Genomic DNA, 21,262 nt, shown 5'->3' with positions numbered 1-21,262 from the left:
AAAAGTGGGCGTGGTCCTTAGCCAATTTCGTTAAGCTTTCTTCAGAGCATTCCTTGTAGTAAAGGCAACCTCTCTGCCGAATTTTGTTACGATAGGTTTAACGATTTTTGATTTATGATTAATAATATTTGCAAAATTGATTTTATCACAAGTGGGCGGTGCCACGCCCATTTAAAATTTTTTTCAAATTTTTATCAAGAGTCTCAATATCAGTCCACACGTCAAATTTCAACATTCTAGGTGTATTCTTTACTAAATAATCAGGTTTTTTGATTGTCACGAGCCTGTGGCAAATTCTATCAATGTATCTACAATGATATAAATAATATTTAAATAGCGCATTTTAAAAAAAACCGTTCATTGAAAGTATCGTGTTCATTCATGGGAGCTAGATATATATATTTGAGTTAGGGTGGGTCGATTTATTATCCGATATCGCGCCATCGATTATTCGATAGGATTTGGGTTCAGGAAAAAAAGTTCCACTACGTATATCCAAAAAAATAATTTTCGAGCCGGCGAAATTTAATTTTTTTTACTTTTTTTCGACTTTGATTTTTAAGGTTTTTTCATGACCTGCTAAAAAATTTTCATTTGATTTTAAAATTTTCATGTATACCCTGCCCGACCCAAAACAGTTTTTTAAAAAAAAAAAAGAAAAAAATGTTTTTAGCGGACATTTTTGGGTCGGACAGGGTATACATATGAACATTTTTTTAGTAGGTCATGAATCATATATATTATCTCTAATTGCTGTTTTATGTACGGGTCCCTTTTTCGCTCTTATTTGGAATCCAAATCTATAAATAAAGTTTTGGTTGTAAAGATGGAGATTCGGGCTATTAGCGAGCTTTGGGCAATTTTGGTCGTAGTGCTTTTGTTTAGCTATATTTTATTAAAATAACTTGTTAAAAATAAATGAGAACACAAAGAAATCTATTGTGAATATTTGCACAGCATTACCGGCAGTTGCTCCCATACGCCAGATGGCAGCGCAAGCTGAAATTGATTGACAGTCCAGCTGATTTCTGGTGATATTTGATAAAAGACGTTTATATTGGTTGCGCAATATGCGCACGGGTCCGGCTCGTGACCTAAATTTAAATTTTTTCTGGTCACACTTATGTTGCTTTACCGTGGGGCCGAATTGTAACATTTGATTACGGTTCGGATTCGATACGAAAGAAAAGGACGTATCACGTATAAATTAAAGGGGATTAGATATAACATACGATAGCAAACAAATCTCGATTTATTTTGAATGAATTGCTCTTTAAATGTTCAAAAGTACCTTGGGACAAATTTTAAAGTCAAATAGATACAAAAACACCGAATTGGTTAAAAAAAAAACAAAAAATAACTAATTCAGCGACCACCTTCAATTACCCGCTGACGAACAGGAATCAGGTAGTACGATCACGTATGTTATAATCCGAATACCATGTTTTTACGTGACGAGCTATACGTTCACGGATGTTACGTTTCCATAGCTGTATGTCGACATTTTCTACGAGTTTTCTTTTCGGTAGATCTCACGCGACTGCTTAAATGCGAAGGCCCATTAGCAAGATCGACAATCGAAATTAGTATAGCGATGATAATTAAAATTTTAGGCCTCTTTCGTTTTTTACGCTTATAAATTAAAATTAATTATTTTTCTCATTTATCTAGTATTTGGAAATTCGTACCGATGTTTATCCTTTGCTTAATTTTTGAAATACATATGTAAATATTTATTTTAAGCGCTGTGTAACATTGGCCAACGCCACAGCGAATGCTTGCAATGCCGAAAATGGATACTGAAAATCCAATGTGTATGCATTACCATCTATTCGTCCAAACTGCATTACCTGCAAAAAGAAAAAACCAAAAAAATCCGAAGATGTTTAGTAGATTATAAACACACCACCCTATATATGAACACTCCGCGTCTAAACGACACTTATCTATGTAGGTACTGAAAAATTCAAATTTTGTTTCTAGAAGGAATTACCCTCAAGGGAGAAAGTCTAGTTTTGAGCTAGTGCACTTTTAGTGCATTCGGAACCATTACTAGTTCACCTCCTGTCTCTTTTACTTGCATTCAACTGACGAATTAAACATGGCGATGTCCTAGGCGGTCGAAATTATCTCTATAGTACCGAAGTAGTGAAAACCTAGCTACCATCGAACTAGTTGTTATTTGGTACGTTCGACTTAGTTCAAACCCAGAACTTTGTATCACTAGTTAAAGACTTTTCCACAGGGTATTTGGAGGGAGCAGTGAAATAATTTCCCTAATTGTATTGGTAAATTACGCCCGCGGCGTTATTGCCCTGTCCCGTCCCAAAGAAAACTTTATATAAAGATTTTCAGGTACGTTCTTATTTTAATCTATTTTGTTGTTTTTAATTTAATTTAACAATTATTTCTTCAAATTTAATTTAATTAAATTTATTTTTATATCATTTAATTTTATTTGAACCAATTTTATTTTTTTTATATCATTTTATGTTATTTTATTTTATTTTATTTTATTTTATATATATTTAATTAGCGAGACAGACTCATATTCCTTTAAAAACATTTTTTTTTTGTTATTGACACTAGAGAGGAACTACAAAAAAAAACAAAAATATTTTCATTTTATACTGAGCACTAGCTGCTCATATTTTCTTTTAACAAAGACACATTCTTTGCATTGCAATTTAAAAATGATGTAGTTTTTGTCGCGGAGTGTATGTATGTGAGGTTGAGTCAATTTAAATAACAAAAAAAAAATTGAGTCAATTTGAAACAATTGTTTTCTACATGAGAGAGAGAGACAGATGTCGTAAATTAGCACACCTTAATGTACATATAAAATTAAGTTCTTACCTGTTTGCCGCGAAACTCGATTTGAAAATTTTTTGCTGATTCTTGTGTGACACGCCCACCAAAATCCAATTGATAAACTTGACTCAATTCATTCCACATTGGCGCTTTATTATGCATAACGAACTCTCGCCTCACTGAAGCTGGATGTGAACAGCTAGAGGCAGCGCCATTTGGCTCAATTTTCCCACGTTTCAGCTAAAATTATGTAAACAATTGGTATAATTTAGTTTGTCAGGCAATTTTTTATTTGGTCATACTTCTGTGGTAAAATCCTAATAATGCGTTTTTTACATGTACATATACTCGTATATACATATATGTATGTACATATATACATGCACTTAAACTTTATATGGACTGCTAAGTGCATAACTTATCTACACTTATGAAATTGTTGCGCATAAAATTTGTACTAACAAGTAAGGAGGGGACTACCTTCGGCTGTGCTGAAGACTTCATACTGTGGCGAATGTTGATATCACTAGGCCGTTAGTGAATAATCACGCAACAACAAAAATATTAAAGCGAGCCACACTGGTGTACATGAACACATAAATCATCATTTATACACATACATAGAAGGCGACGGAGAGCTATCTCGCACTCACAGGTGTAGTCATCAGCGAATTTGTTACTCACACATACACACTAATATATGTAGCTCAATTACCAAGAGATACAGCAGTTCTAGAAGGCGAAACGTCTAGACTTTAGTAGAAATATGCGAATGAAGCAACGGAGAGTATAAAAGCAGCGCAAGCTGAGCAGTCATTATTCAGTTTGATTGAAACACGCAATTAATTTTGAAGTATAAGTGTTATTGTGAAGTAGTCTCAAAGTAGTCTAATAAATACCATTTTGCATTACTGAATGTTGGATTATTTATTCGACAATTTAGCGATTCTAACATTTGCAGAAGGTTTCAAATAACCGGAATTTCATGAATGGGGCTGATTAATAATCTTATCCCATTCGTCATATCCAAATAATCTGTTGTATAAGATATTGTAACGAATTTACTGCAATTCCTCTTATTTGCAACCTTCTCCTAACGTTTGAATCACTAAACTGTTGAATAAATAACTCCACTATTCAATAATGCAAAATGGCCTTTATTAAAGTACTTCACAATAACATTCTATTGCTCGCCAGATAGCGTCTTAAATCGAACTGATTGTCGTGCCTCTACTGTTGCTGCCTTTTATACTGTCTGGTTTCCTCGTTGCATACTTCTAGGCTTTTCTATTCTAGAATTTACTAGTTAGTTATCAGCTACAAAATCACCAGCCACAACTACGTTTATAGCTTCTCATATGCGCGTGTATACGTGAGTAATACTTGCACAAATAATTGCCTTCTTTTGTGAGCATCTCAGATAAGATATATGCATGTGTTTGTGCGTCTCTTCTCCGCTGCTCGTATGGACATATGGGTAGACATAATGATTGATTTAATGATGTGCATACAAGTCACTGCTTATCATCGGCTTAGAGATGATAGTATCCCTTAGTGTTGCTAATGTTCGTAACACTGCCCCTAAGTCTGATCGTCCCGATCAGAAAAATTTCCTGATCTAAACGTCGCTAGCATCTCCAAATGTACCACTCTTCTACTTCGTGGTTTCCCAATGGTTTGTATGCGGTAGATGGTATCACTGATCTTCTTCACAACTTTGTGTGGGCCTTCCCAACTGCACCGAAATTTGGATGGAACAATTTTATGCCGGGAGGTTTGTATAACCGTACCAAATCTCCCTCCAAGAAACCTTCCGAATTATTGTTCTCATCGTACCTGCGTTTCATCTTATTACTCATTATCCTGGATCGTTCCCTCGCACTCTGTTGTTTGGCCAATGAAGAACCACTTCGCAGAGCTTGTCTTGACGGATTGAATTTGCATCATCAGTATCGTATTGACGTTTCACAACAGTAGTGTGCGCTGGCTTGAAACCGCCCTTGCATTCTTTCTGGAAAATTCTTTCAGTCGTTTTAGTGCGTCACTTAGGGTTTGTCAATGCCAGTGTTTTTCTCGCAGGTACCTTTGGTTTTGATTTGTTTGGCCCATTCGTTCCATCAACCCTTGCCCGATCTGCTGCCTTTGACTTTTGTGGTTTTTGTCGAATCTCTTTCACCAGCACTCGATTACTGCTGAACCCTTTTTCCAAATTGAAGTTAAGTGGCACATCTTCGTTCTCATAGCGCATAATCCTTCTCCGCATATCGATCCTGATGTCATGGTCAACTAAGAAGTCCACTCCCAATATGACTTCATCAACAATCTCCGCCACAATGAATTTGTGCAGAACCATAACCTTCCCAATTAAGACTTCACATATCACTTATCCATGGACTTGGTTATACTCGCCCGTGACAGTACGCAACCTTGCTCCAGGTAACGGTTTTACTCTCCTGTTGACCAAATCAGATCGAATTAAGGAATGAGATGCGCCCGTATCTACAGTCAGTACACGTTCTTTGCAATTCACATTCCCTCTGACGGTAAGACTGCTCGATTTTATTCCAATTTGCGACACAGATATCACAGGACATTCAATAGCGGGAGCTAGCTCTCGATCTCTACATCTTACTCGCTCTTGCTCATCCCCTACAGCTTTGTTATTAAGACCACCCATGCTGTTGAAACCACTAGGATCAAGATCGCAATGACGTGCAATGTGACCGGGCTTCCCGCATTTGAAGCATTTGATAACTCTTTCACTCCGCTTTTGCGATCCTTTCAGCGCCTCCATTATTGTGTTCACCCAGTCTGGCCTTTCCACCTCCACACGGCGTGCTTTGAACGCTGGCTTACACAGAAGCGATGCTGTTTGCTGAATCAGAGCATGTGATACCGTTTATGTGAATGTTGGCTTTGGGTTTGCGTATGTAGCTCGCTTTGTTTCGACGTCCCGTATGCCATTTATAAAGCTCTGGATCTTTACCCTTTCAGTGTATTCCACGAGTGCGTCCGCATTCGCTACATGTGCCAGCCTTTCAACATCCGACGCAAACTCTTGCAATCTTTCACCAGGCCTCTGCAAGCGGTTCAGTAACTCCATTTGGTATATCTGTATCCTATGCTCAGTTCCGTATCGTCTCTCTAGAGCGCCCATCAATGCTTCATAACAGTTCCGTTCGCCCTCTGGAATGGTTTGTAAAATCTCAGCTGCCAGGCCCTTTCAACGCCATGAACAGTGCATCAACTTTATCTTCAGCATTCCAGTTGTTCACTGCTGCGGTCTTCTCAAACTGTAGCTTGAAGACCTGGAAAGGAACAGAACCGTCAAAAGATGGAGTTTTTTTTACCTTCGTATTACTCGCTGAAGCAGCCGGGCGATTAAGTTGCAATTCCTGTATACGACCTCTCAAAGCATCCACCTCTGCCTCGAATTTTTCTTCAAACTGCATTATTTTTTCATCCAAGCGCGCTTCGAGTTTTGATGATATACGCGCCTCTTATGCTTCTAGTTGTACTGTTATGCGTGTCTCTTGTTCTTTTAGTTGAGTTGCCATATATGTCTTTTGTTCTTCCAGCTGTGATGAAATTTGTGTTCCCTGTGTTTCCTGTGCTTCAATCTTCGCTGTTATACGGTTCTCCTGCGATTCCAACTGAGATGACATTTGCGACGGCATTTCGGATATGCGTGCCTCCTGTACTTCCATCTTGGATGTTAAACGTGTCTCCTGCGATTCTAGTTGCTTTTCCATCTTGGATGTTACTGTCGACGCTTGTGCAGATATTGCAGCTAATATTGTGTTCAAGTCTGTGTTCGCCATTGTCTGCGGTGTTTCATTTTTCTCCTCATTTTTTGTTGTTGTCTCGTCGCGATCAAGATGAAAGACATACTCTTCCACGTTAATTCCTTCTGCTTCCATTGCCTCTCGTAGTCTTGCCTGAAGTTCGAGTTTATTGCCGGTTGTATTCAATCCACGGCTCTCCAACTCCTTCTTGAATTGCTGGATCTTCAATTCACTCCACTTTGCCATGTCCTTGTTGCACTCGAAATCTTCGGAATTTATTCAACAATTCCTCTTCTGATACCAATTGTAACGAATTTACTGCAATTCCTCTTATTTGCAACCTTCTGCTAACGTTCGAATCACTAAACTGTTGAATAAATAACTCCACTATTCAATAATGCAAAATGGCCTTTATTAAAGTACTTCACAATAACACTCCTATTGCTCGCCAGATAGCGTCTTAAATCAAACTGATTGTCGTGCCTCTACTGTTGCTGCCTTTTATACTGTCTGGTTTCCTCGCTGCATACTTCTAGGCTTTTCTATTCTAGAATTTACTAGTTAGGTATCAGCTACAAAATCACCATCCACAACTACGTTTATAGCTTCTCATATGCGCGTGTATACGTGAGTAATACTTGCACAAATTATTGCCTTCTTTTGTGAGCATCTCAGATAAGATATATGCATGTGTGTGTGCGTCTCTTCTCCGCTGCTCGTATGTACATATGGGTAGACATAATGATTGATTTAATGATGTGCATACAAGTCACTGCTTAGCATCGGCTTAGAGAAGATAGTATCCCTTAGTGTTGCTAATATTCGTCACACTGCCCTCCACGTCAGTCTGATCGTCCCGATCAGACAAATATCTCGATCTAAACGCTGCCAGCCTTTCCAAATGAACCACTTTCATTTTGGTTCGTGGTTTGTATGCGGTACACTACATCGTTGATCCGTTTTACAACTTTGTATTGGCCTTCCCAATTACACTGCAATTTCGGGGACAAACCTTTTTTTCGTTGTGGGTTGTATAACAGCACCAAATCTCCTTTCTGAAACCCTTCCGAATTAATTGATTTATCGTATCTGGCTTTCATCTTGTCACTCATAATCTTTGCTCGTTGCCTTACCAGATCGTGTATCTCTCTCAGCTCTTCTTCCAAGACACCAGTGGATTTCTTGACATTTCTCTCCGCATCGGTAACTATCCCATACTTCATATCAGCTGACAGTCGAAGGTCATTGCCAAAAATTACCTTTGCGGGAGTTTGGCCCGTTGTCTCATGTACTGCCGATCGGTAAGCCATCAAGAATAATGATATGTGTGTATCCCACTCCTTATGGTACTTGTCTACTACTTTCCTTAAATGCACCTCCAATGTTCTATTGAAACGTTCCACCATACCATCGGACTGAGGATGCAATGCAGTTGTCCGTGTTTTTTTCGAATGCCCAACTTCTTACACATTTCTTGGAACACAGCTGATTCAAAGTTACTACCTTGGTCAGCATGTAACTCCATTGGTACACCATACCTTGCAACCCAATCGTTTGTAACCACTTCTACTACTGTTTCCGCTTCTTGGTTTGGTATTGGGTATACCTCTGGCCATTTACTGTAGTAATCTATTACCACCAGTACGTATTTGTTTCCGCGGTTGCTAGTAGGAAATGGACCTGCGACATCCAAGGTGATCCTTTCAAATGTTGTACCTGAAATATACTGCTTCATCTGGCCATGACTTCGTGTTTTGGGCCCTTTCGCTCTGTTGCAAACCTCGCAGTTGGCAATCCACTCGGCGACCGACTGACGGCAACCAACCCAATAGAATCTCTGCTTAATTTTCTCGAGCGTCTTCGTGATTCCAAGATGACCTCCACTTGAACCATTATGCAGTTCGCTGAGTACGTCAGGAATCCTCTTTCTAGGGACAACTATCAGTTTCTTCTTGCATTGACCATCCTCACTCTCCCATACTCGATGAAGGCTACCGGATATCAATTCTAAACTATTCCACTGTGCCCAATACGACTTCGCAATGGGAATCTTTGCTGACATCTCCTCTCTGTCTGGTCTTTCGTTTCGTTCAAACCCTTGCATAACACGTGACAGATCTGTATCTTCTAGCTGACACTTTCTTAGTTGTTCCTTGTCCCATTTCTCTGTACATGTTATAGTCATTAGCCGGGCATCTATAATGTCTGCTTTAGCCTCGGCCTTTGAACAGTGCTTGCATTCCAAACTATATGGTCTTCGTGACATTGCATCGGCATTCCCATGGGTACTACCATTCCGATGCTCAATGGAAAAGTCATAGCTTTGTAGCCGCTCGATCCACCGTGCCAATTGTCCTTCTGGATTACGGAACCGCAGAAGCCATTTCAACGCTGCGTGATCTGTTCTGACGCGGAATCGCTGGCCGTAGAGGTATTTGTGAAAATTTTTAATGCACTCTACCAATACCAACAGCTCTCTCCGTGTAACGCAATAGTTCCTCTCTGGTTTTCCAATCGAACGGCTGTTATATGCAACTACCTTCTCCTATCCATCGACCAGTTGTGATAAAACACCTCCTATAGCATATCCACTTGCATCTATATCTAGAATAAATGTTGCTCCTGGAATCGGATATGCCAACATTGGGGCAGTGCACAAACGCTCCTTTAATGTTTGGAAAGCCACTTCTTGCTCCTTCTTGCATTCAAAAGCTTTATTTTTTCTTGTAAGCTCATGGAGGCTATGGGCTACGCTGGAAAAGTTTGGCACAAATCGCCGGTAATATGTGCACATCCCAAGGAAACTTCTTAATTCATGCAAGTTCTGTGGTCTTGGCCAATCCTTTACTGCCTCTAACTTTTCATTCGCTGTACAGATGCCTTCTGTCGATACCTTGTCACCCAAATAATTTGTTTCTTTTCTAAACAGCGAAAACTTTTTGGGACTTAGTTTCAGACCAGCGCCAGCTATCTCAGAAAAACTTCCTCCAAGTTTTTAAGATTTTCATCAAAGTTCTTGCCCAATACGATGATTTCGTCCAGGTATACCAAGCATGTTTTCCAATGTAGTCCTTTCAATACCTGATCCATGAGTCTCTCGAAAGTAGCTGGTGCATTACATAGTCCAAAGGGCATTACTGTAAATTGCCAAAGACCATCTCCGACGCTGAAGGCTGATTTATCTTTGTCTTGCTCCTTCACCTCCACTTGCCAGTAGCCACTTTTCAAGTCCAGTGTGGAAAACCATTTCGTACCAGAGAGCGAGTCCAGAGTGTCGTCAAATCTTGGCAATGGGTAGTTATCTTTTTTCGTAACGTCATTCAACTTCCGATAGTCCACGCAAAACCTAATTTTTCCATCCTACTTCTTTACAACTTCTACCGGTGAGCTCCAGGGACTAGCTGATGGTTCGATGACGCCGCTGTCGCTCATTTCTTGTATGATTTGACTCACAGCTTCCCGCTTCGCCAGTGGAACACTACGTGGAGCTTGACGGATCGGCCTCGCATCTCCAGTGTCAATTTAATGGTTCACAACGTTGGTGCGGCCTGGTTTGGAACCATCCTGATTAAATATGTTCGCGTACTTTAGGAGCAGTTGTTTTGCCTTACTCTGATAGGCTTCCTCTAGCCGGAGGGGACCATGCCGTGATGTTATTTGAAAGATCAGTATTAGTAGATGACACGTGTTTCTGGAGCTGTTCACAGTTAATAACTACTTCAGCCTCTTGGCATCTTCCCAAAATAGCTTCTTTGGTCAGTTTGAGTGTTGACTTGAACTCATTGAGTACTCTTACCGGAATACGTCCATCTTGTTTCGTCATAGCCAGGGTTTTTCCTACAATCATGTTCGGTGCTGATTTGTTTGCTGCTTCGACAACCCACAATTTGTTTGTCCCACAATCTCCATCAACCTTTGCCCAGATGACTGCTTCTGATTTTGGTGGTATTTGTTAACTCTCTGCCACCAGCACTCGTTTACTGCTGTAGCCTCTCTCGTAGCCGAAATTAAGTGGCACATCCATGTTTTTATATCGCATCGTCTTGCTTTGCATATCGATCTTGATGCCTTGGTCGATTAAGAAGTCCGCCCCAATTATGATTTCATCAACAATCTCTGCCACTATAAAATTGTGTAGTACCGCGACGTTCCCAATTGCTACTTCACATGCTACTTCTCCAATTACCTGGGTGTCCTCTCCCGTGTCTGTACGTAATCTTGATCCAAGCAATGGTCTTATCTTCTTGTTGACTAAATCTGCTCGAATGATGGAATGAGATGCACCCGTATCTACAGCCAGTAAACGTTCCTTTCCATCCACATGTCCTCCGACAGTAAGATTGTTCGACCTTCTTCCAATTTGCGAGATAGAGATTATGGGGCATTCAATTGAGGAAGCCAGCTGTCGCCCCTTGCGGCTGACTCGCTTTAGTTTAACGATTGAGTGGATTTGGAGATTTGCTCATCTCCTTCAGCTCTGCGTTTACGGCCAATTGCTGGAACTGTTAGGATTGGTACTGCAATAACGTGCAATGTGCCCTGGCTTTCCACATTTAAAGCCTTTGACGGCACCATAGTTTTTCTGCTGCGTTCCTTTTAGTGCTTCCAAAACTGTGTCTACCCAGTCTGGTTTTTCCACTTCCAAGCGATGAGCTTTGTATGCGGGCTTACTCAAAAGTGACGCTGTTTCTTGAGTCAGTGCATGGGATACCGTTTCTGCGAATGTGGGTTTTGGGTTTGCATATGTCGCTCGCTTCGTTTCTACGTCCCGTGTACCATTTATAAAACTCTGGATTTTTACCCTCTCGGTGTACTCCACGGGTGCGTCCGCATTTGCCAAATGTGCCAACCTTTCAATATCCGAAGCAAACTCTTGCAAAGTCTCATTAGCTTTTTGGTAGCGGTTTTGCAATTATATTTGGTAGATTTGTTTCCTGTGTTCGCTTCCGTACCGTCGTTCTACAGCAGCCATCAATGCTTCATAACTGTTACGTTCGTACTATGGGATGGTCTGTAAGATCTCAGCAACTGGTCCTTTTAAAGCCACGGATAGAGCTGTCACTTCATCTTCAGCACTCCAGTTGTTCATTGCTGCGGTTTTCTCAAACTGTAGCTTAAAGACCAGGAAAGGAACAGTGCCGTAAAAAGATGGAGTTTTTACCTTCGTATTGCTTGCTAAAACAGCTGGGCGATTTAATTGCAACTCCTGTATACGACCTCTCAAAGCACCCACCTCGGCTTCGATTTTTTCTTCAACTGCGTTATTTTCTCGCCAATACGCGCTTCGAGTTTTAATTATATACGCGCCTCTTGTGCTTTGAGTTGTACTGTTATGCGCGCTTCTTGCTCTTTCAGTTGTGTTTCCATCTTTGATGTTACACGTGTCTCCTGCGATTCCAGTTGGGATGCCATATATGTCTTCTGTTCTTCCATCTTGGATGTTATACGGTTCTCCTGGGATTCTTGTTGAGATGCCATATATGTCTTCTGTTCTTCCAGTTGCGACGACATTGATGTTACTGTCGATGTTTGTGCAGATATTGCAGCCAATATCATGTTCAAGTCTGTGCTCGTAACTGTCTGCGATGTTTCATTTTTCTCTTCAATTTTTGTTGTCTCCTCGCCATCAAGAGGAAATACATACTCTTCCACGTTAATTCCCTCTAATTTCGTTGCCTTTCGTAGTCGTGCCTGAAGTTCGAGTTTATTGCCGGTTGTATTCAATCCACGGCTCTCCAACTCCTTCTTCAGTTGCTGGATGTTCAATTCACTCCACTTTGCCATGTCCAAGTTGTAATCGAAGTCTTCGGAATTTATTCAACAATTCCTCTTCTGACACCAATTGTAACGAATTTAGGGAAACTTCGCTTATTTTACACCTTCTACTAACGTTCGAATCACTAAACTGTTGAATAAATAACTCCACTATTCAATAATGCAAAATGGCCTTTATTAGACTACTTTCAAAATAACACTTCTATTGCTCGCCAGATAGCGTCTTAAATCAAACTGACTGTCGTGCCTCTACTGTTGCTGCCTTTTATACTGTTGGTTTTCTCGTTGCATATTTCTAGGCTTTTCTATTCTAGAATTTACTAGTTAGTTATCAGCTATAACTACGTTTATAGCTTCTCATATGCGCGTATATATGCGACTGATACTTGCACAAATTATTGCCTTCTTTTGTGAGCATCTCAGATAAGATATATTCAAGTGTGTGTGCGTCCTTCTCCGCTGCTCGTATGGACTAGAGGTTTACGCCGATCACTTAATCGGCGGCGGCGGCGTAGGCGGCGCGCCGGCGTACGCCGGTGTTCTTACTTTAAAAGCTTAATTTTTCTATTTAAAAAAATAATATTTAGGAAAGTTTTTGTTTATATGTATTTAAGGAAATCAACGTGTTGGCCATTTCGGAAAGATCCGGGGTTTTTGCATCAAAATCTCGCAGACCGTTCACAAATTTTCAGGAGTAGCTCCTTGCGAAGGGATTGTCCCTCGTTCGCATGCTCCAGAGAGGCTTCGAATCTAACCCCGGTCTTTGGAATTGGTACTGCTGCGTCTGCTGAAAAGAAATAGAGATACATAAAATAGTCACAGTTTTGCCTGTATATCTCGTGGAAAGCGTAGTTTCACCTCGAGTTAACTCCTAATAATCGTCGCGAACACAATTTCTTTAAATCATTTGTCGCTCCTTGGCGTGCACGCATAAAGGCGACTTAGGGTTGTTATGAATGGAATATTAATACTCATGACTATCGTAGCCCAGGGCGCCTCCAGTTTTTTCGGCTGTTTTTAAGAGCTAAAATTTCCGATGTGCGAACAGTAGGAATCCCTACCACCAGTCGCTACCACGCCTCCTGAGCCTCACACCATATGCGAGTACAGAAGCTATACGACTGCGACTTCGAACTCATACCTTTGTCGACGTCGCTTTCCTAGAAGCTCTAGGTATAGCTCCGAAGACTTTCCAACGGATGCTTTTGTTGCGCTATGCTGCCGAGCTATATTTTGAAACGTTAGGGAGTGACTTTTCGACCAAAGATGCCGCCCTCGAAATCATAAGCAGTCTAAGAGGATGTCATTGCGTCATGGGTGAAAATCCGTATAATCCTCGGCGCATCTACATAATTAAAATTTTACTACAAGGATTGCAGACGTTTGTGTTCACAACATTGATTTCAATAGTCTTCGTTAAATCAAATTTAGAATGAAAGTCGACGGATTTTAAGTTGAAAGTTGTTAACTACTGTTTTCCGGCCTTACGATATAGAAGCTCATTATGGATGACCGCGTAGCTTCAGTTTTCAGACAAGTTCGACTGTCCACTACGTTAGGGTAGTATCACACACGGTCATTAGTTCCACTGTCTTGGGAAAGCTTTTGCTTCACCACTTTGAGTGTTCTTGGGAAGGACAAAGCCTCACCTGGTAGATATATGTGCCTACGTATTCACAATTGTAAAAGAAGCCGTAACGTGTAGGTTATATTTAAACTTGGTTGATAGGCTATAATCAATGTGATTCACTCCAAGGGACTAGTTTTGGATAGGGCCGCCAACTTTAGGATATGTCAAACCGGGAGACTTGGGTGTTGAAGGATGAAGTGTGAAAATCAAAATTAACATTTCAGACGCTATTGTATAGTTTCGCAAATAAACAACAGATGTTTGAATGTAAGCCCAAGCGATTTTTAAAACCCTTCTCATATGTACATATATCCTCAACTTAAGTATGAGGTAAGAATAATTTCAAAGGAGTGTTTATGCCCCTAGAACCTGATTTCGCTTATTCTTGAGGACAGATTAAAAACATGTTCGCCTTGGGTCATTTTATTTGAATTAATTGTTCATTATTAATTTTTTCAAAAATGTAAAGTGAGCATATAAATTTATTATATAACTTTTCTTTTAGTATTTTGTTTTAATAACTTGCTGAATTGGGTGATGGAAAGTCCGTGTTAAGCTGACATCGAAAGCGCCTGTTATTTTAAATAAATTTTGAATAGTTATAAAGAGTTAAATTTCGCAATTAGTTTCTTATAACTGGCAGTGATGCGCATCCGTTGATACCACTTTCGACCATATCCGACCAATTTTCGACATGAACAATAAATGGCATAAACAGTCTTAAATGAGTAGAAAATATAGTAACGCGCCGGACGCCGCGCCGGCACGCCGATATTTTTGACATTCGGCGGCGGCGTGCGAAAAACGACCAAAATCGGCGGCGGCGGCGGCGTTTATCGGCGGCGTATATCTCTAGTATGGACATATGTAGAAATAGGTAGGTAGAAATAATGATTGATTTAATGATGTGCATACAAGTCACTGCTTAGCATCGGCTTAGATATGATAGTACCCTTAGTGTTGCTAATATTCGTCCCAGTATGTACATTCTACCACAACATTCTTTATTTTAAGTCGAAAAGTATTTCATAAGCAACGGAAGAGCTCTTGGTATGTATATTTGATGCAGTCATCCAGAAATTGCGCAAGGATTTTTTAAGAAGGCTTAAATAGATCATGGCATATGGCGAAAGGCGACTTGGTCGCCAGAAAATTGCTTTGCTGAATGGAAGCACGCAACTCCGGCGGATCTGTGTTATCCCGCCGCCTTCATGTTGTAGTTGTTGTTGTAGCAGTGCTTCGCTCCATCCAATAGGTGCGACCGACCACAAATTGTCATTAATATCCTCTAACGGGGTGGACCATAATGAGAGGGGTTTTAGGCGTTGGTTCAACATTACAATTAAAGAGATGGTTGGTGTCATGTGGGGACACATTGCAAGCGGGGCATACATTGTGTATGTCGGGGTTGATTCTGGATAGGTAAAAGTTTAACCTGTTACAGTATCCAGATCGAAGTTGAGTTAGAGTGACTTGTGTTTCCCTGGGGAGTGTGCGTTCCTCTTCAGCAAGTTTTGGGTACTATTCTTTGAGTACTGGATTCACCGGGAAATTCCTGGCACAAAGGTCCAACGCCTGTTTATGGAGTTCACTGAGGACCTGCTTGTGTTTTTTTGCTTCATACGGCTGAGTTATCAGGTGCCGCATTTCCTCATAATGCTTACGGAGATGACTCCTTAAGCCCCCAGGCGGTGTTGGCTCATCAATGAGATGTCTGTTGGGATGCCCAGGTTTCTGGGTATTCAACAGGAACTGTTTGGTTAGCATCTCATTTCTCTCCCTAATGGGAGTATTCTCGCCTCATTATGTATATGGTGTTCTGGGGACATAAGGAGACAGCCCGTGGCGGTTCTGAGAGCAGTATTTTGGCAGGCCTGTAGCTTCTTCCATTGAGTAGTTTTTAGGCTTGGCGACCATATAGGGGACGCGTAGCATGCAATCGGCTGGCCAATTGCTTTGTATGTGGTAATGAGCCTTTCTTTGTCTTTTCTCCAAGTACAGCCCCAGCAAGGGATTTGAGGATTTTATTCCGGCTCTGGATGTTCGGTACAATTGCGGCTGCATGCTCACCAAAATGTAGATCTTGATCAAACGTCACACCCAAGATTTTGGGGTGTAGGACAGTCGGTAGCGTAGTGCCATCAACGTGGATGTTCAAAATGGTCGACATTTGGGACGTCCATGTTGTAAATAAGGTCGCGAAGGATTTAGTCGGTGATAATGCCAGGTTTCGCGAGGCGAAAAAAGTGGTGAGATCAGGGAGGTAGCCGTTTATTCTGTTGCAAAGCTCATCGATCTGTGGGCCCGGGCCTGTGGCCATTATTGTGCAGTCATCGGCGTAGGAAACGATAGTAACTCCTTCTGGTGGCGAAGGTTTGATATATAGAAGTTAAACAAAAGTGGGGATAGGATAATTCTTCTTGGTTTTGATGTTTCGTTTCTGAATTGCACCGATGCCTGCCGACCACCCAGATAATTTTCGGTCCACCTTTTAAGACATGGGGGAAGGGTAGACCCTTCCAGGTCTTGAAGTAACGTGCCATGGTTGACCGTATCAAAATCTTTTGATAGGTCTAGCGCAACGAGTACTGTTCTATGAGTGGGGTTTTGATTTAAACCGCAATTTATCTGGGTGCTAATGGCATTTAGCGCGGTGGTGGTGCTATGGAGTTTTCTAAAGCCATGCTGATGACAGGCTAGCTGCAAATTTGCTTTGAAGGAGGGGAGAAAAATGGCTTCAAGCGTCTTGGCTACTATAGGGGAGATATCGGGCGATATGACGCTCCTTTGTTAGCTGGTTTCCCAGGCTTTAGTAGTGGGACCACCTTGGCCATTTTCCATTTTTCGGGAATGACAAAGGTGGAAAGAGACAGGTTGAAGACATGTGCTAAATATTTGAAACACTCTTTCCCTAGGCTTTTAAGCATCAGCATGGCTATGCCGTCTGGGCCCACTGCCTTGGATGGTTTAGCATGACCGATGGCATCTTCAACCTCTTCGGCGGTGATGGTAATTGGAGACGCGCTGAATTTATGTTTATGTGCGTGTCTGTGGCCTTCGTCTAGCTTTGTCGACCGTAGAATGCATTATATATTGTCGGCAGAAGACGCTCGCGCATTTTTTCGCATGCGACAGCACTTTATCGCCGAAGGCGATGGAAATTTTGGCATTGTACTTAGACGGATTCGATAGGGACTTTACGGTGGACCAAATCTTGTGTTCATCCACAAGCAATCTGAGGCGTTGGTTTATATCCCTTATTTGGGGGTCGCCGGGATCGAGCTGTCTTATAAGGTCACGTTCTCTCGTTAAATTTTCGGCCTCCGCCGGAAAGTGAGGCCGAATTTCGGGAATTCTACCGGCGGGAATGAAGCGAGTCGAGGCGGATTTGATGACCTTGCGGAAAGCACGCTCCCCTTGTTGTTGTTGTTGTTGTTGTAGCGATAAGGTTGCTCCCCGAAGGCTTTGGGGAGTGTTATCGATTTGATGGTCCTTTGCCGGATACAGATCCGGTACGGTCCGGTACCACAGCACCATTAAGGTGCTAGCCCCACCATCTCGGGAACGATTTATGTGGCCACATTAAACCTTCAGGCCATCCCCTCCCTCCCCACCCCCAAGTTCCATGAGGAGCTTGGGGTCGCCAGAGCCTCGTCTGTTAGTGAAACAGGATTCGCCGCGGATAGGTGAGGATGACAATTGGGTTTGGAGAAGCTATATATTGCGCTGGCAACCGGAAGGGTTGCGCTACACACCCCTTGAATCTGGTATTTTAGTCGCCTCTTACGACAGGCATACCTACCGCGGGTATATTCTGACCCCCTTACCCGCTGGGGGGCACGCTCCCCTTGGCGAGTATCAGTCGGGATAGGGATGGCAGCAAAGCGGTTGTCTGTAAAGGATTCGTATTCGTCCCACTTTCCTTTTTTAAAGTTTATGAAAGTGCGTTTTTCTGTGACGATGAAGTCGGCGGCACGCTCGAGCGAAATAAGTATAGGCAGGTGGTCGGATGCCAATGTTACCATCGCCGTCTTCTTTTTCTTATGCTCCTCTGTTGATGTTGCTGTGACACCAATTCATTACTCATATCAGTGAATACCACATGCAATGCAATACTGTGCATTGTTTATACTTTATTTCTTAATTTCAGACAAATTCGCAACAATAATTAAACTTTTCAATTTTTTAAACAAAATAAGACATGCGGAACGATATTGCAATTGACAAAACAGCTGACTTCGAAAATTCGAAATTCCTATTCCCCAATTATTGTTCTCCCTAGGAGAGAAGAATTGGAGGAATTTTTCCGCGGGAATAAAAAAATCCGCGAGAACAAAATTCCGAGGGAATATTTAGAATTGGGCTGATTGTGTTTTCTCGCCATAACTGTGCTTTATGTTCAAGGACGGAATTGTTTTAGGTAAAATGATTATAAAAGAGTTAACAAGAAATTGCATGTACATATTTTCTCGCAGTGTTTTTATCTTTTCTAAACAACGAAAGTGAGGGGTGTATGTAGACTTATGTCCAGCATTGTATATATACAGCATATACTTACATCCGTACATACCTTTTGTAAAAGTTGTGCCTTTTGGAATGTTTCCAAATCACGATATTGTTTATTGTAACTGCTGGCGCCCCCGTTTTCCTCGCCAGACCCATTCATCCCATTACCTTCCTCATCTGAACTTTCTATAAGACATTGCTTTTTACGATATCGGCTATTTAACAAAGGTGAATTCAGTATTTGACGAATTGGTGAACTAGTTTGTCGTTTATTCTTTTTGCTAACAGCAGGCGAAGCTGGTGAGCTACGCGGTAAACGTTTGGGTGTTGATGGTGGAGTAAGACGTCCCTCATCGAGGTCGCGCAAACGGCTGATGATATTTTCCAATGTTGTAAGTGCCTATAAAATATGCAAATCATATTGAGTATTTGTCAAAGACGAGATAAATGCTTGGTTAAATGTGCTTATAATAGATATGTACATATGTACGTATGTAGTCACACCACCTACTACTGCTTCACACACTTATGTATATATATTACTTATTTACTTGGCGCTTAGCAGTTTTAACCGTTATGTCCGTCCAGCAAGACGTGTCAGCCATTTCTTCGTCGGGTTAACTGGCGCCAATGGTCTTACCAAGGGCATCTCAGTTGTTTTCCACCTGGTCCCTCTAGCGGAGTGGGAGCCGCACTCTCTTCTGCTTCCATAGGCGCGTTCCCATAAAAATGCTTTCTGTAGCAGGACGGGTACCATAAGTGACTTGCCGAGGGAGAACTTTTCTTTTCAATTGAAAGAAGAGAAACCCGGGCATAAGGGTCGACGACATCCAAATCTACACTGACGGATCCGAGATGGAATCGGAAATTCTTCCGTAAGAACGTGTCAGCTGATCGCTTTCTCACTAGACAGAGTTGCCTAGTAAACTTTTGTGCGCTAATTTTTGACCGTTTGCAGTTTTATGCAAAAACACATGATTAAAGTTTGAATAGTTGTGAAAATAATTCGAAATAATTATGTAAAAGTGCTGATTATAAATATTTAATCTATTTATACTTATTTAAAATGTATTCCGGCCTTTTACAATGTCAAAAATTAAATTGGAAAAAGTTGATGTTTCCATAAGCATACATGCAAAATGGTCAATGGCAACAGTGCTTCTCTGTAAACAATACACACACAAATATGTTATGTACATGTACACAGACGTACACATTGATTCCTACGGGCTTGAGAGTTCGGTCAAACGTGCTTCGTACGACAAACGTCCTTACGTACGGCACACGTCAGTGGGTAACTGCCGCATTACTCAATTAACGACGACAAAGCAAATCATAGGGGTGTGAATTGAGAGGGCACAATTGTGCTATGAAATGAATGGCCCTGTTGTAATGCAATATCTTATGCCGCAGCTGCCATTTTGCGCGTGCAACTTGTGCGAATGGATAGCGCACTGCTGTGGAATGAAAAAATCATTGGGAGTCTGTCGTAGCTTAAGCAGTTTAAGCCCATATAGCTGCTCAAGTAATTAAAGTACGGAAATAGTAGAACAAGTTTCTTATATCTAAAATATTGGACAAGATAATAGTATTACCTGCGCTTGCAATGAAACCGAAGCTTTTGTCTCCACAGGTGTTGCCTCAATAGCATTCATATTTATGGCGGTTGGACACCCACTCAACGTTTGCTGGCCCAAGAGATCTCGTTGATTTCTTATTATATTCATACCATTTTGTGAATCCTTGCGACGCCATCGCGCCTCCGTTAATTGTTTAACAAAACTAAATCCATTTTCATTTTTACGACCCAAAAGTGGTGTAGAGCTTTCGGTATTTGTTTCGCTGATACTACCCGTTTCCTTACTTCGACTTCGAATGCCAAAACGATGTTTACGTGTAAAGAGTGGACTATCTGTAAAACTGGTGATAACATCAAATTTTTTCTTTCTCGGTGTTCCGACTTTCTGTTGTTGTACTATTTGTTGTTGCTGTAGTTGATGTGGACGTTGTTGATCTTTATACAAAGTTTCTAATAAATTTGAGTTTTTATGAGCGGTGGATACAAAACGTATGGCTTCCTCTTTTTTTTGCTCGCCAATTGAGAACTTGGATTGACATTGGCATTGTTTACAAAGCTCAGTGGGTTCAATGCTTCTACGACATTTCAAACAATTTGTCGGTTGTTGACTTTCGTGGCTGTTTGTCGAATGACCTTCAATGATTTCCTGTAGTTTTGTTGGACCTTTATCGGGCTTTTTGCTGGTTAATTTGGTTTGTATAAAACCCAGGTCGCAGGAGTCAAGACTCTTGGACTTTCCCGATTTTTCCAATTTTGGTTTTCGTGTCTCCTACAAAAATAATATGAGTGTTTATGAAATTTTTACAATGAATTTATGTTGTCCAAGACCAAGAGAAAACACCTTTTCGCTTTATCCCCCCTTATTGAAAACCCGGAAAATCTTCCCAAGTAACACAAACGTTCTTAACATAAAATGTGAGTACCCAGCATCTTACTTCGTTAAAAAACCATTCAATAACTAAGAATATTTCCTATTCTTTTTCTTTCACAGTCCTTTTTAAAATGACGTCCAAATTTGCTGCGTGTTGCTATAAGATAGTACCCCGTTTATAATGAGCCAACGGCAGATAAGATTGTACTCCCTTTGAACTTTCGCAACTGTGTAACCGCAACAGTATCAGTCTTACGACTGAGGGAGCTTGGCAGCAACAAAAAGCAGTATGGCCACAGTGGTAT

At 41.1% G+C, this 21,262-nt stretch overlaps 1 protein-coding gene across 6 annotated transcripts in view; it reads right to left on the bottom strand.

Moving 5' to 3' along the window:
* Positions 1-1,224: 1,224 nt before the first annotated feature.
* Tusp (WD40 superfamily protein Tusp) overlaps positions 1,225-21,262 on the bottom strand; it is a 132,944-nt gene continuing 112,906 nt past the window's right edge. For 5 of the 6 annotated variants that reach the window (XM_067761334.1, XM_067761331.1, XM_067761329.1 and 2 more), the window contains 4 exons: positions 20,103-20,855; positions 18,572-18,907; positions 2,857-3,051; positions 1,225-1,850 (listed from right to left, as the gene is read on the bottom strand). In XM_067761334.1, coding sequence (XP_067617435.1) covers positions 1,734-1,850; positions 2,857-3,051; positions 18,572-18,907; positions 20,103-20,855 — 1,401 coding nt within the window. In that variant the 3' untranslated portion in view covers positions 1,225-1,733. The remainder of the gene's footprint in view (positions 1,851-2,856; positions 3,052-18,571; positions 18,908-20,102; positions 20,856-21,262) is intronic. The other variant, XM_067761332.1, reaches the window with a different exon arrangement.

Source organism: Eurosta solidaginis, chromosome 1 (genome assembly GCF_040869045.1).
Source record: "Eurosta solidaginis isolate ZX-2024a chromosome 1, ASM4086904v1, whole genome shotgun sequence".
NCBI lineage: Eukaryota > Metazoa > Arthropoda > Insecta > Diptera > Tephritidae > Eurosta > Eurosta solidaginis.
This window is presented reverse-complemented; position numbering and strand designations above follow the sequence as displayed.